Here is a 14,544-nt window from a genome sequence, read left to right on the forward strand (position 1 = left end):
CTTGGCTGGACCTCGCCCGCAGGCTGCGGAGCCCCTCTGGGAGTCCTGGTTTCGTTATCTCTACCTTTGGTGCTGTGTGCCTCCTGAATTTTGTGCACATCCATTTCAGTAGTCCCATTGCCAAAGGGACGAGTGATCCCTTTATGACGAGGGAAGGGTGGCCAGCGGTAGGTGGGACTTCTGAGATTCTGCCACCTCTGTGGTCCTCAGATGGAGAAGGTCACCCCTTGTAGTGCCTGGTGGGTGTGTGGTATTATAGGCGCCTGGAGTCCTAGAGGGAAAATGCATGTGGGCATGTGTGGTTCCTGAACTCACAGGTGAGGTGGGAGGTGACCAGGAACAGAGCCCAGGGGTCACTTGTGGCCTTTCCACATCCATGCCCCAGCCTCTATCTGCACCTGCTCGTGTTGGGTACAGGCTGGCTGGAGCCCCTTGGGAGATTTGCAGGCATCCCCTGTGCCAAGAGCAGGTCCCAGGGCACAGTCAAGTCTCTGGAGTTGTCTGAATGGGTAACATATGAGTTGATGAATGAATACGTCTTCTGACCCCTGGGTGGTGGGTATTGGGATATGTTCATTTGCAGATGGGAAAAAATAGTCTTTCAAGACTTGAGTTGTCACACAGGTGCTGGGGGAATGTATTAGATTTGTACCTCATTCTCCCCTTAGGAAGAGCTTAGAGGCCATCTTCTGTGTCATGTATCCAGCATACACGCATTTTCTATGTTCTTTATTGTATCTTCTACATATAACCTGTCGACATGCTGTGTGCTACTAAAACGTACATGTGTGCAGTCTGCAGCATATACATAGGTGTGGCACATACACAGCCTGTGTCATGTGTGTTCTATAGGCACACACACTGCATAGACAATATTTGCTGGTGAATATGGGTATGCTGTAGTTATATGAGCCTCTTGGTCTAATCTGTATATACTGTCACATGTGCTGTTATTCTACACATTAGGTTCCAAGTATACACTGTGTGTGTTCTCTATGAAGTCTTCATGGATGCCGTGTATGTGTGTTCTATACAGGTATTTGGGAACATCTGACATGTGGACTTAATGTTTACAGACCTGTTTGTACACAGTACCTGCAGTGTTCTATCATAAGCAGATTCGTTAAACAGACCCAGGGGAAGTCTCTGCAGGAAATACAGCTCTCACACTGAATGATTAATAAATGGGCTATTGATAAATTCTTCTTGAACACATAGGCAGGGTTGGGGGGCAGCAATGAGGGGTATGTGGAACACCAGTGGAGAGCTATTAACGCACCGAGGGTGCAGTTCCTGGAACTTGTAGAGAGTATCTGCCGTGAGCCTGCTGGCAGATGCAGCTAATTGCCGAAGTCCTCTTCTTCCTTTCCTCTGATCTACTGGGGCTGTCCATTGGATGGACCCAGCTGGAAACCAGAGGGCAAAGGGACACTTGCTGTAGCTCCCAAGGTAGAGAGCAGGCTGTGGCTGGGAACACCTGAACAGGACAGGGGAGGATACCCTGCACCGCCTTTTTCCTGGAAGGCCTTGGGAGTTCTGAAACTTGTCTCTCACTTTAGAGGGAATGGTTCTATTCCCCAGACCACTGGGCCCCCAGGAAATGTGTTAATGTGGAAGACCCCCGAACCTCAGTGCTGTTCATCTCCCGTACTCTCTCATGCATGTATCTTACCAAGGGATGTCATCAATGCAGTGGACCAGTGAGAAACACTGTGGGGTGTCAATGATCAAGTTTTTTCATGCTCCTCTAGTAAGACAGCAGGAGAACTGACATAAGCCTGAGACAGGACATACCAGTGTACTGCTGTCCAAGCCCTGTCAAGGCAAACTGCTTCTTATTTTTACTAGCAGGAACAGAAGTCAGGGTGGGGGACTGTGGCACCTGGTATGCAGTTTTTGACCCAGAAAATGCTGTGTTGACTTCTTCTAGTAAATATATCACATACGGAACATTACCACTTATTAAGTTTCCAACAACCTTCTGTTATTTTCCAGCATTCCAGCTGGCTTTTTTTGTATCAGCTCTATGGGTGAGCTATATGGAGACAGAGTAGGATTCCCACCCCTGCAATCTTTTATATTTACCCTACTTGTTTGCCAAGATGTGCCTTCTTTCCTGAAGACCTAAGTTTCCATCTGGTGTCCTTCTCCCCAGACAGAGCAGCCTTCAGTAATCTTGTTGTACAGATAGGCTGGTACTGAACTCTCTTGGTTTTGCTTAATTTGAAAATGTCTTTGTTCTGCCTTTCTTGAAGGATAATTTCTCTGGATGTGGAATTCCCAGTGAGCAGTCTTAGTTCTTTACAGCCGTGCTTCCACTGCTTCCTGGCCTCTGTTGCTTGTGTTTAGAAGTAAGCAATATTATGTTGCTGTTCCCCTGTATGTGGTGTAATTGTTTTTCTCTGGCTGCTTTCATTATTTTCTGACTTTAAGCAGCGCGAGTCTGGCGTGTGGTTTTCTTTGTATTTGTCCTGCTTGGGGTTCACTGAGCTTCTTGAATCTATAAGTTTGTGTCTTTCATCAAGTTTAGCTTTTTTTGAGATGAAGTGTTGCTCTGTCACCCAGGTTGGAGGGCAGTGGTGCAGACATGGCTCATTGCAACCTCCGTCTCCTGGGTTCAAGTGATTCTCCTTCCTCAGCCTCCTGTGTAGCTGGGACTACAGGTACATGCCACCACACCTGGCTAATTTTTGTATTTTTAGTAGAGATGGGGTTTCACCATGTTGGCCAGGCTGGTCTCAAACTCCTGGCCTCAAGTGATCCCCCCTGCCTTGGCCTCCCAAAGTGCTAGGATTACAGGTGTAAAGCACTGTGCCTGGCCTAAATTTGGCTACTTTTGTCCAATATTTCTTCTTTTCCTTCAATATTTCTTCTCTTTCCTTCTGGGACACCTTTTGATATTGCCCCACAGCTCCCCCAAGGCTTTATTTTCAATTTTTATTCCTCTCTGCTTTTTTTCCTCTCTGCTTTTCAGATTGGATAATTTCAATTGACATATATATTCTCTTTTTTTCAGCTTTTCTCTTTCCCCACCCTGTCCTTTCTGGCCTAACTTTGTCACATCATCTCTTCTTTCGTAAGAATTAAGGGGTGTCGGAGCTCAGTGCTAGCTGGGATTGAGGGCCAGATAGGATGGGGAGAAGGCCTTCTGGAGGCAAATATGTGATGTTATTTCTCAAGTGAGAGTTTGGCCCATGGGGTTAGGTAGGTCATGGCACATATTTGCACCACCAGAGACAGGCAGACTGAGCCACAGGCAATGAAGCCCTGATGGAGAAACATGAGCTAGAGCAGTCAGAGGCAGCTTCCTGCAAGAGGCAGTGGTAGAGGATCCTGGGGTCTGGTAGATGCCTACTGTGTATCAGACTCCGGGCTAGGAGCTGTCTGATCTCGGCAGATCCATACAATGCCACCTATCCCATGTAACAGATAAAGACGCATGGGTTTGGAAAAGCTTATGGAACCCAAGGTAAAGAAGCAAGCTCAGTGACCATGAACATGTGACAGGGTTACGTCAGGGAAATCTGTCTTGATGGGCAGGATTTTAGATATTGGAAGACCAGGTACATCCTTCAAAATTTCAGTCCAAATATTGTCCATGATCCAGGTTTTTATTCTGGGTAGTGTTAGTGCCACAGTTTGAACCTACTGAGTCCCTTGTTCCTTCTGCCATATTGGGAAGAGCCCATCCTGGTTCTGACATTGTCACTGACCAGCTGGGTGACCCTGCAGCTGACTTCACCTATTCAACATCATTGCCTTCATTTTGAATGTGAGGAAATAAAGGCTTCACTTGGATTCCCTGCAGCAACCACGCAATGAAGTTGCATCAAGAATTTCAAAAGTGCTTACACATGTAAGGTCTTTAAGGGTTCTTTCCTCATTTCTATCCAGGCTCCATTCATAGAGTGGTGCAAATTTATTCATTCCTTTATTAAATATTTTACTTTCTAGGTATGGGGGAATACAGCAGCGAACAAAACATTTTAAAAATATGCCTTTGTGGCATTTATGTCTCACTCTGCAATCGCCTCTCTTGATTCAAAGTCTCTGCTTTTGAGCCTCATTCTTGGCAGTTGAAAACTCTGGGCTGAAATCCCAACTCTGAAGAAATCAAGCTACCCTGCTATTAAGTAACTAACTCAGTTTTCTTGTCAGTGAGGTTGGACTCATGATGGTTGTTTAGAGGCTAGAATGAGGTGATGTGTGTAAGAGGATTTAGCACTGTGCCTGGTCCATGGCAGGTGTCATTCTTTGAAAATCTACTCTTCATGCCAATCCATAGTGGACTTAGAGAGGTTTCTCCCTTGGGCTTGGTGCTTTTGGAGTTCTCTTAGTAGTGAATCTGCTTTTATCTTTTTAAAGCCTTTGCGTTGCTCCAAGATGGCACTGGAATGCCCCTCCATCCCCTCTCAGTGGCCTATCACAAGTGACATTGATTCTTCCTTGTTTTTCTCTTCCCTTCCATCCCAGGTTATAACATCCCAAATCCCCTCCCTACTGAAATGTTCCTACCCCCACTGCCATCCCCCAACCTCATGTGACTTCTAAGAAACTGGCTCTCCTTTGTTCTCCTCCCTCCAAGATATGGCCGTGCCCTTCTATCCTGCAGAGGAAATTTCCCCAGTTCCAGCCCAACTGAAGCATACCAGGTCCCCCTGCATTGCACCGCACCAAGTCGACCCCCGCTTCCCCCAACCTCTAGACCCCTCCTCACTTGCTCTCCCTGTTCTTCTCGTCCCCTCCCCACAGGTTATGGGCATGCTGCACCTGGCACCGATGCGGGCAAGGCCTTCTGCATGTTCTACGCCGTGCTGGGCATTCCGCTGACGCTGGTCATGTTCCAGAGCCTGGGCGAGCGCATGAACACCTTCGTGCGCTACCTGCTGAAGCGCATCAAGAAGTGCTGTGGCATGCGTAACACTGACGTGTCCATGGAGAACATGGTGACTGTGGGCTTCTTCTCCTGCATGGGGACGCTGTGCATCGGGGCGGCTGCCTTCTCCCAGTGCGAGGAGTGGAGCTTCTTCCACGCCTACTACTACTGCTTCATCACGTTGACTACCATTGGGTTCGGGGACTACGTGGCCCTGCAGACCAAGGGCGCCCTGCAGAAGAAGCCACTCTATGTGGCCTTTAGCTTTATGTATATCCTGGTGGGGCTGACGGTCATCGGGGCCTTCCTCAACCTCGTGGTCCTCAGGTTCTTGACCATGAACAGTGAGGATGAGCGGCGGGATGCCGAAGAGAGGGCATCCCTCGCCGGAAACCGCAACAGCATGGTCATTCACATCCCTGAGGAGCCACGTCCCAGCCGGCCCAGGTACAAGGCGGACGTCGCGGACCTGCAGTCTGTGTGCTCCTGCACCTGCTACCGCTCGCAGGACTGTGGCGGCCGCTCAGCGGCTCCTCAGAACTCCTTCAGCGCCAAGCTTGCCCCCCACTACTTCCACTCCATCTCTTACAAGATCGAGGAGATCTCACCAAGCACATTAAAAAACAGCCTCTTCCCATCTCCTATTAGCTCCATCTCTCCTGGGTTACACAGCTTTACCGACCACCAGAGGCTGATGAAACGCCGGAAGTCCGTTTAGGTGTGGGGAGGGAAATGGGACAGAAAAGTCATTTGTCATAGTTGGTGTTAATTTCCATTGGTCCAACTCGTCTTTTCTTATTTATTTATTATTATTGTCATCATTATTACTTTCTCTCCTTCCTCCTTTCTTGGTCTCTTGGTCTCATTTTCCCCAACCTTTCCAGCCAGACAGAGCAGGCCAAAGGGAAATACAGGCCCATCCTCCTCTGAAACTCACATCTGAGCATGAAGCATGGATCTCCTCCTTCCTTCCCAGCAGACTATGCCTTACATTTCTCACCCCACCCGCCCCATCTCTGCAGTGGTTTTCCCGGGACAGATGTGAGACCAAGACCACGGAGAGAGCTGAGAGGATACCCACCCCAAAGCTGCACACCACGCTCAGAGCCTTCAATCGCCCACCCTTAGTGGTGTCTCTGACCTAACTCCTTTCTCTTTTCCTCCCTAAGGACTGAGTGGCTGTTTGCGTGTGTTGTGTGTGCTTCTGTGTGCACATGTGTCGTGACAAAACGGGAAGTATTAGGTATTCCTTTTTCTTTCCCATCATACATCATAGCCTGCTTTTGGCTGCTTCCAAACAAAAACGGAAAGACAAAACCCACAAGGTTTTAGATTTATCATCTTTTGCCAAATCAAGCATGTTTCATGAGCAGTCCTTATCCCTGATGTGTCATGGCCATGTTTTCTAAATGCTAGGTTCTAAATTATATTAAGGTTTTCTTTAGGGGGCGGGTGGGCAAGAAAACCCAGATCATTTTAGCTTGCCAGTTCGAACATTTTTTTAAAAGCATGCACTTTGTTAAACTGGTATGCACTATCAACAAGAAAACTAGAAATGGAATAATCCAAAGCCAGTAACATTAATTTGTAAAAGACATTTTTAATTTTGTCACCTCCAGTTCCAACAATTTACCATGCAACTGGAATTGTCAGGGGAAATGGGAAAATTGTTGGAACCCTAGAGTATCTATTTTATTTTCCTCTTATTGATTTTGTGCAGCACCTACCTGCATAAATAAGAATTATTGTGTTGGAATGCTTGGGTGAGAATGGATATTAGTATGTGGCTGTGTTTCCTTTTCCTAATGAAAAGTGACAGGGCATTCCTCATTAAAGATACATATCTATTTCAAGAAATATCGTCTCTAATTGCATTTGATTTGTAAATAGGGGAAAGTTCACATTGGTCTCAGGAAGAGTTTAGAGGCAAGGAGCTTTGTCTTGGCCTACTGGGAACTTGCCAATCTCAGGGGACAATTTTGTCTGAGTAGTGTAGAAATTCCTCCCTGCTCTCAATAGGGGGTGACCCCAAAGTCATCAGGCTGTAGAATATGGCACATTGGAGGCTCTTATAGTAACAGGATTTAAGGACAGTTTGACCTCCAGATTCACTGAGGGGACTTTAATTTCCCTCATTACCATCCCTGCCATTTTCTAAAAATCACCCATTCATCCATCCTCCCATTCCTCTTTTGTAAACGAAGTTCATGGCTCTTGCATGGAAATGGACCTTGGCTGTACTCAGAAGGAACACGTTTACTGGCCTGTCTCAAGGCCCCAACGAGATCTCCCAGAAAGGAGGCTTTGCTCCCTAGAAAGAGTAGACCTACAGGATTTCTTAAAGGAGACAACATCTGAATGCCACCAGTCCCAAGCATTTGGGCCAATGGGCTGAACCACTGGAGCATTCAAGACTCCTCTGAAAAGGCTGTGCATGTACTTTAATGCTACATCCCATGTTGAAATTTCCCCTTCGTCCAGGACACAGGGCCTTCGAAGGAGTCTGCGAACCTCAGATTCTCTAGGCCAAAGTTGACAGTTCTCAACCTTCAAGGTCTTTATTGATTTACTTGTTTTAAGATTTTGTTTTATGGGAGGCCCTACTTGGGGCTCTAAAATCTGTCCAGAGAATAGCAGCAAGTTCTTGTCACTTTTTTTTTCTCTTGGATGAGATTGTTGACGCTAGGGGGTCAGAGGTATAAAAGCCCTAATGCATTTGCAGAAGGCTTTGCTTCAGAAGAGTGTGCCTGGAATAAATGTGGGATTCTCATGAAAACCTTTGTAAGAGGTGCCTTCAAATGGTTGGGGGGTGTGATCTGATCTATGATGACACCAAGGCACTGAGAGGGTGATTTGCTCAGTGTCACAGGCTGGCTGTTGACAGAACTGAGACAGATGTCTCAGTCTGGAGCCCAGGAGAGTCCAAGGAGCTGACTTCACACCACCATGTCCTAACTCAGCCCTCAGAGGAGGGCGCCTGCGTGTTTCCCCACTGGGGGCGTGCAGCAGGCCCTTGGAGCCAATTAAAGGGACACCAAGTCCACCCCGCATACAGAACTGGTTTCCACACTACACTGTCTCTGTCAAGTTGGTCATATAGGAGCCCTACTTCTGCTTGAATGCCTCAAGTAACAAGGCGCTTCTCTATTCCCAAAGAACTGTAAAAAACATTCTCTGTTCTATAGGATTAAGGATTATAGGATGAAGTCTTCTCCTCACATGACCACTGACATAAGTATCTGAGGCAACTTGTAATTTATCTTGGCTCTATTTCCCTCCTATGTCTTCTCTTTGCTACTGGTTTAGCCCTTTGAAGGATGGTCACTGAGTCTTCTCTTTCAAAGTTAAACATCTTTGTTTACGGTCAGTGTTTAGGGGATGGAGGCGAACCTTGGTTTGCTTGGTGATGTTCATCTTTTGCTCAGATGGTCCATCTCTTCCCTACTGCGGTCTGGCCAAGGAGTTATCTACGTATATCATGAAATGATCTCAGAGTAGGGAGGGCAGGGGCCCAGTTAAAGGTTCAGGGTTCTTTCTCCTCTTAATGAAACAGCACTAAACAGAGATGCCCAACTTCTACCACTCAATCAGCATTACAATCAGATCCTCAAAGCCGGGAGGAAGTTTGGTCCAGTCATCTCACTGAATAGCCTTTATTTTCAGAGGAGGACACTGAGGTCCAGAGAAGGTGAACACTTACCTAAAGGTCACAGAGGTAGAATCTAGGTCTTCCTGCTGATTTCTCTACCATTTTCCTGGCTAATTCTGTTGCTGTTTACAGCCTTCTGAAGATCTCTTGTTGCTGGGTGATTTTAGTTTCTTAGCCCCAGGTCTTCCTCCCTCTTGCACCTAGTAATTTCTTCAAGTGATTCTCATCCCCTTCTCCCCGTTAACCATGGCCATTCAGCAAGGGGGTCGAAGTCACAGCAGTCTGTTTGGATGTAGGGTTCAACTTCTGTTAGAATGAGCTCAGGAAGAGCCACGTGCTACCAGAATCACCCAAAGTCAGCCCACCATCCAGTACCTAGAAATCAGCATACCTTGTAGGTACTTAGGGATCATTAGTACCACTGCCCACCTTCCTCCTATATTTGGAGTGGACAGAAGATTGAGTGAGAGCTCTTAGTTGAAAAGAAGTCAAGTGAGAGTAATCTCTCTAAGACCCCTGGGGGCAACACTTGCTAGAGACCATCCTGCTATAGTCCTCATTGTACCCATCCTGGGTGGAAAGTGCTGTGTTGGCCTTCCGCCTGTTAGACTCTTATGTAGGACTGAATGCCTCTGGGTTTTGAGATACTTGATTATCCCTACAGCTAGTATCAGATCTGTTCTTTCCACTTGCACTGCTTCGTCTTGAAACCCTGGCAACAGCCCCTTAAGTACAGGGGGCTGCCTGGCTCTAAATGTGAACCCTCCTGGAAGCATCTGCACACTCCCACTGTGCATGGCTGATTGGGAGGGGAATGCCTGCATTTAGGCATGGTCACAGCAGCTCATTTGCAGTCCAGGATTCCCCCTGGGTCCATCATCCTTTCAGGAGAGGTGGCAAATAGACTTAGACCACTGCCCACAAAAGCCTCCTTGGGAGGTGCTCATTAAAACCCCACCCATCAACGGGAGGGAGATTGATGAATCTCAGCTCACCTGTTCCTTATCTGTGCACAGGGCCTTAAGAGAACATCGGGACAGTATGAGCAGCTCACAGATAAGCCTAGGCAGGTCGTTTTTCTCTGCCACATCCATATCTGGAAGCCAATGGGTCCTGTTTCTCATTGACAATCACTTACAGCTGGAAGCTGGAGGGAAGAACAGGGTTTCTCAGAGGCCTCCCTTGTCTGTGCACATTGGCCGGGAGAGGGAGATGAGCAAGGAGAAAATGACCAAAAAACCACCATCACTGAGGCTTATGGCTCCATTTCTTTTTGTAATGTTTTTTTAAATGACAGGCCCCAAGATACCCTTTGAAGCCCTCTGCGGAGGCACATGCCCCCGTCCTATCAGTGCACTGGCCCTGTCATCAATGAGGCACTCTGGCAAACTGACTTTGTTCTGAAAGTGGTATGACTTGGAGTCTGTCCCATGCGGGCCAGCTGCCTGGGGGTCTAAAGTGGGTTTCCTCCAGAGTTGTGGCTGGCACAGGACCCTGGAAACACCCTAGATGGGGACAGGGTGGCAGGCGGGGGACCTGTCATTGTGCTGTGCTCCATTGAGCTCCTGGAAGTCATTTCGCTCCCGGGGCCTCTGGGGCTTCCCCATCAACATAACAAGACAGCTTGGGCAAGATTTATGGGCACTTAGCACAAAACCAATTTGACCCACAAAAGCATTTGGCCGGGATGTTCTGATCCCTGGGCACACTTGAAGCTTGAGCCACCCAGAAGAAAGCCAAAAATCACTTTGTTTGGCAGGGGATGGGGAGCTGGGAAGATGCAGAGGGACCGGCAATAGAGAGCACCATGGTTATCACAAACCAAGGCCAGGTGCATTCCGGGCTCCCCAAAGCGCTGAGCATAAATCCATTTTATGTGGTTCTTTCTCGACCACACCCGATAGAGGCTGCTGATTCAGGAAAACAGGAAGTCTATGGCCACGGTCCCCCACACTGACCTTCTATGTTGAAGATCCCAGAATTACAAAGAATGGTCCAATGAGCTTCCCTAGACTTCTCGCCCAGACCCCCCAGCCTCAATACTTTGTCACCCTGCTCCCCAGCTCTCACTCAGATGTTTGGATGACGCGTCATGTCTGCAACTTTTCAGTGGTTCAGCCAGAGAAGAAATTGTCTGCCATGAACAAGTGCACTTTCCTAATGGTGCCATTGTCACGCCTAAGAAACATAGCATTCATACATTATTGTCTGGAACAATCTGTATGTAAACCCAATTGTCCCAAAAATGTCAAGAGCTTGAGTGTAAAATACAACCCAAGACCGCCTCCCACAATTGCTTGTCTTGTTCCAGACTTCCCCTGAATAGGACATCCCTGTCACCATTTGTGTCTTTATGATGTTGGCCTTTTTGAGGAGTCCCTGCCAGGGTCTTGTAGAATAATGCCCCGTGATCTCCTCTGCTTGTTTCCTCAGGTTAAGACACTTTTGGCAAAAAAAAAAAAAAAAAAAAACCAGAGTTGATGTCAAGCAGCCGTGATTTATGCATTTGATGTTTGGCTCTCTGGGGACCTCTGTGGTAACTGCTTTCAGTGTGGATAAATAAGTCGTATTAAATGTTGTTTTCCTCTGTCAGGGGAACTAACTGCACATCCAAGAGAGGCGTCCGTGGATGCTGGGTCTCACTGCCAAAGCCGAACACGGCTTCGGGATTTCTGCCTTCTCACGTGGACCTCTGCTGTGCTGGGCGAATGCCACTACTCATTCCCCTAAACACCTGTGGGGATGGTCCAGCTACACATAGATGGGAAGCCCAGAGAAATACTTGATGTGAGGGTCCCCGCAAGCCAGCTGGGCTGTTTCGGCACCCGCCCCCCAAAGCTCCTCAATGAGGAGTAGAGACTGCCAAGCCCTTCCACTCATTCATCATCATAAAAATGTAACTTGCTATGGCAGCCTCTTGGCCATTAAGGGCTATACTTTGTGACCTCTGTCCTTGAGATCTTTGCTCTGGCAAGTTCTATAGCCTTCTCAGTGCTGCTATTGTGATGCAGTCTCCCTGCTGTGGCTAAGTAACCTTTCGTTTTGATCAAGATTTGTCCATGCAGACTCCTACCTCTGCGCCTTTGCCCGTGCCGTTCCCACTACCTGGAAGGTCTCCCTGTTGCTCTCCAGCTTTGAGGTGGAGATAGAGCATCTCACACCTCCTTTTGGTGTCTCCTGACCCTTTTGCTCCCTGTTGGACTTGGCAATGTCCTCTTCTGGGCTCCCCTAGTCCATGTTTTGGTCATGAGCGACCGCACTGGGGAGCGAACCTTCTGTGGCCCCGGCCACAGGAGCAGCAAGCACTGGGCAGTGCCCCGGAGGCAAGGACCATCGCCAGAATAAAGGCACTGAGATGCCTGGCATCTTGCCCAAATGGCCACTCATCACCGTGATTGAGGCATGTCTTAACTTGCTGAAGTGGAAGCAGGGTAACTCAATGCACACCTCTGCACCATCCCTGGAAACCAATCCAGATCTATGAGAAGAAAACTGGTCATCACAGCGTTGGTGATTCCACAGCACCTGCCCGGCAGGGTGGAGTGTGCCCCATACAACAGGGCTGGAAGCTGCCACGCCAGGCGTTTCTCATCAGGCGGCTGACAGGGATGGCACCAGACTACAGGAGCATACTTGAGATGTCACTCTGAAGAAGTTGGGCCCCGTGATGGGAATGTCATCAGGAAACTGGGTCTGCACTGTGTTCTTGTGGCAACACTTCTGGTGGAGGCTGCGAGGGGATGGGGACATGCACCATGAGTGACTCAGGACCCCCAGCCTCTGTGGCCTGGCTCCTGCCCACCCCTAGCTCTGGGGCCTTGAGAGAGGCAAGCACACGCTCTTCTCGCCTCCAGAGAGCAGCGTAGGGGTGTGGATGCTGCTCAGGCCCTGGCATCTCACACGCCTGGGACCAGCCTCTGCCATTCACAGGTGGGTGGTGGTTTTGCCTCTCTGAGCTTCAGTTTCCCCACTTTTAAATTGGAGATTATACATAATCCCTACTGCAAAGGGTGCCTGTGAAGACTAGATGTGATGTGATGACATTTAACGGCACCTGCTCTGTGCCAAGCACCCCGCCAGTGTTCTTATACATGTTTGCATTTCTCATAAAAGCAAGGCCCATGTCTCCCAGAGGAAGTTACTCTGGGGGCATTGGACTTGAAATCAAACTATGGGGGAAAAAACCAAAAAAGTGGTCAAGTCCGGTTGAGGAATTCAGGCAGGGCTTCACTGGGGAAATGGGATTCGGAAATCATTGAGGTGAGCCTTAGAGGAACAAATGAGTGCTATTTTAGGCAGAGACACAGCACAGGCAAAGGCATGGGCCAAGGCCCGGGAGTGTGACAGTAACAGATTCCATCCCACCATCATTGGAATCCTGCCACTCTTGGGAGAGATCAGACAGCATAAATCTCAAGGCCCTCCACAAGCTGGCCACATCCTAAGTCATTCAAGCCATTCTTCTGCTCAAGAACCTTCCCTGGCTCCCTAGTGCCCACAAAGTTAGTTTATGTTAAGGTCCTGCACTCTAACCACCATAGCCTGAGTCTCAGGCTTTCCAGGAGGCACTGTCCATCTAGATGTCCCTCCTGGGTCCTCCCCCCATAACAAAATTCTTAAAATAGATACTGGAGTCTCACACCAAACTTGAATTCTGTGGTAGCCCCTTGGTTGGGTGGGGTTGTTTTTCTTTGACAGGTGGTGGACATTAGCTCCAATTTGCATATGGGGAACTTTCTGGAGAAGATCTTGGTCTTTCACTTAAGCAGCCTGGGGTCTTGTCCTGACGAAGTCTTCTGCCGGTTTTACCAAAGACTAGCATGAAACTAACAAAAGGAAAATGTGGTATAAAATAAGTTCTTACGCTTACTTGGCGTGAGGAACTTGTTTCCTGATTGATTTCATGAACAACAGTGATCGTGACCCCCTGCATCTGTGCCCTCTGGGACTGAAGCTGGCTAAGGCCTTGTAGGCACTTGCTCCCCACACCCCCAGGAGATGAGACCTCTCTGTGGGTCTGTCACCCAGCGCAGGGTGCTCTGAGGGTGTCAGATTATCCAGGAGTGCCTACTGTCATGGTGAGTGCTGGTGACCCAGAGGTAGCAGCTCCTGGTAAGAAGCTCTGGTTACAAAGCTGTCCCCATCAGGACTTAGAAATATGAGCTTGATTTTGAAATGAGGCTTTTGGGTGGTAGAAGCTGAGGGAGGGCAGAGGCTGGGTTGAGGGTAGGATGATGTACAGGAAAGAAGTCAAGTCTAGGGAACATGGGTGGAATCAAAACTCAGACTTTCTCGTTGTGATTTGCTGTGTGACCTAGGGCAAGGCACCCCACTCCTCTGGGCCTGAGTTTTCTAACTTCTAGACTAAAGGGTCTGGCCAGGCTCCCAAGGCTCACTTTACCCCGCCCCAGTGTCCACCATGGACAGAACGCCGGTCTGGGAAGGACGGGCTGGGAGGACTGGCTGGGCTGACTTCAGCTGCATTGGAAAATCTGTCCCCTGACACCTTCTGTTGCAAGTGAATCTCAGATGCTTTATTTTTAATGACATATGGATCCATGGATCCTTAATTAACCAACAGCCCTTTGCAATCTTTGCTTAATTTCTTGGTAGGCTCTCTCCTCCCATCCTCACCACATGAGGTACCCTGCTCTAAAGGAAGAAAGCCTTAGCCAGTTGAGCTGTGAGTCATCAGTATTTGCAGAGCAGCCCACAGGCCTGGCCCCTGGAGCTCACCCCTTCCTGGTGAGAGAGGGGCCTGCCCCTTCCCAGCATTTACCTTTGGGCTTGGCCTGAAGCAGCTGTTCCACCCTGCTGTGTCTTCCTCTGGGTTGTCCTCACTCCAGGGTTCTCTTTGCTTCCTGGGAGAATATGTCCCCCCACTGCCTTCTGAGGGCCACTTGGCCCAGCAAAGGGCCTTGCCTCCGGTCAGCTCAGCTGGGGCCCAAACCTCTTAGACTTGCCTATAGCGTAGCACTGTGCAAGTGAAGATGTTTCTTCCCAGTGGCACACTCTCGCT

At 48.6% G+C, this 14,544-nt stretch overlaps 1 protein-coding gene across 1 annotated transcript in view; it reads left to right on the forward strand.

Moving 5' to 3' along the window:
• KCNK9 (potassium channel, two pore domain subfamily K, member 9) overlaps positions 1 to 14,544 on the forward strand; it is a 102,893-nt gene that overhangs the window by 80,198 nt on the left and 8,151 nt on the right. Inside the window, exons 2-3 of the mRNA XM_011938130.1 lie at positions 4,753 to 5,594; positions 11,119 to 12,455. Coding sequence (XP_011793520.1) covers positions 4,753 to 5,594 — 842 coding nt within the window. The 3' untranslated portion in view covers positions 11,119 to 12,455. The remainder of the gene's footprint in view (positions 1 to 4,752; positions 5,595 to 11,118; positions 12,456 to 14,544) is intronic.

The sequence above is a fragment of the Colobus angolensis genome, unplaced genomic scaffold (assembly GCF_000951035.1).
Source record: "Colobus angolensis palliatus isolate OR3802 unplaced genomic scaffold, Cang.pa_1.0 Scaffold17, whole genome shotgun sequence".
Classification (NCBI taxonomy): Eukaryota; Metazoa; Chordata; class Mammalia; order Primates; family Cercopithecidae; genus Colobus; species Colobus angolensis.